Source organism: Eimeria mitis, genomic scaffold, assembly GCF_000499745.2.
Source record: "Eimeria mitis Houghton genomic scaffold, Emh_scaff4855, whole genome shotgun sequence".
NCBI classification, from domain to species: Eukaryota; Apicomplexa; class Conoidasida; order Eucoccidiorida; family Eimeriidae; genus Eimeria; species Eimeria mitis.
In genome coordinates, this window is record NW_013573155.1 from 4453 (window position 1) to 4844 (window position 392).

Genomic DNA, 392 nt, shown 5'->3' on the forward strand with positions numbered 1-392 from the left:
TTCTCCCAGCTCTGGGGCCTCTGGGGCCTCCTCTTCTCCCCCTCCTTCTGCTGCTGCATCTGCTGCTGCATCTGCTGCTGCAGCTGCTGCAGCACCTGCTGCAGCATCTTTGTCTTCTTCTGCTGCTTCTTCTTTTCCCCCATCTGTCCCCCCCGCAACCCCAGCATCAGCAGCAGCAGGAACAGCAGCAGCAGAGGGAGACCCAGAAGCAGCAACAGCAACAGCAGCAGCAGCAGCAGCAGCAGGAGCAGCAGCAGCAGCAGGAGAAGAAGTATTACATATAGATATAAGTTTAATATCTCATCGTCTAGCAGAACAAAACGGAGTAAAAAGAGCTGACTTTTCTTTTTATAAAAATTTTTTAAAAAAAAAAATTTTTAAATTAAAAAAAC

The 392-nt window shown here is 48.0% G+C and overlaps 1 protein-coding gene across 1 annotated transcript in view; it reads right to left on the minus strand.

Annotated features, from left to right (window-relative positions):
- Window positions 1–143, minus strand: part of EMH_0078090 (uncharacterized protein) — a gene marked incomplete at both ends in the record, with an annotated part of 4148 nt that extends 4005 nt beyond the window's left edge. The window contains one exon of the mRNA XM_013499951.1: window positions 1–143. Within this exon, the coding sequence (XP_013355405.1) occupies window positions 1–143 (143 nt within the window).
- Window positions 144–392: the final 249 nt, after the last annotated feature.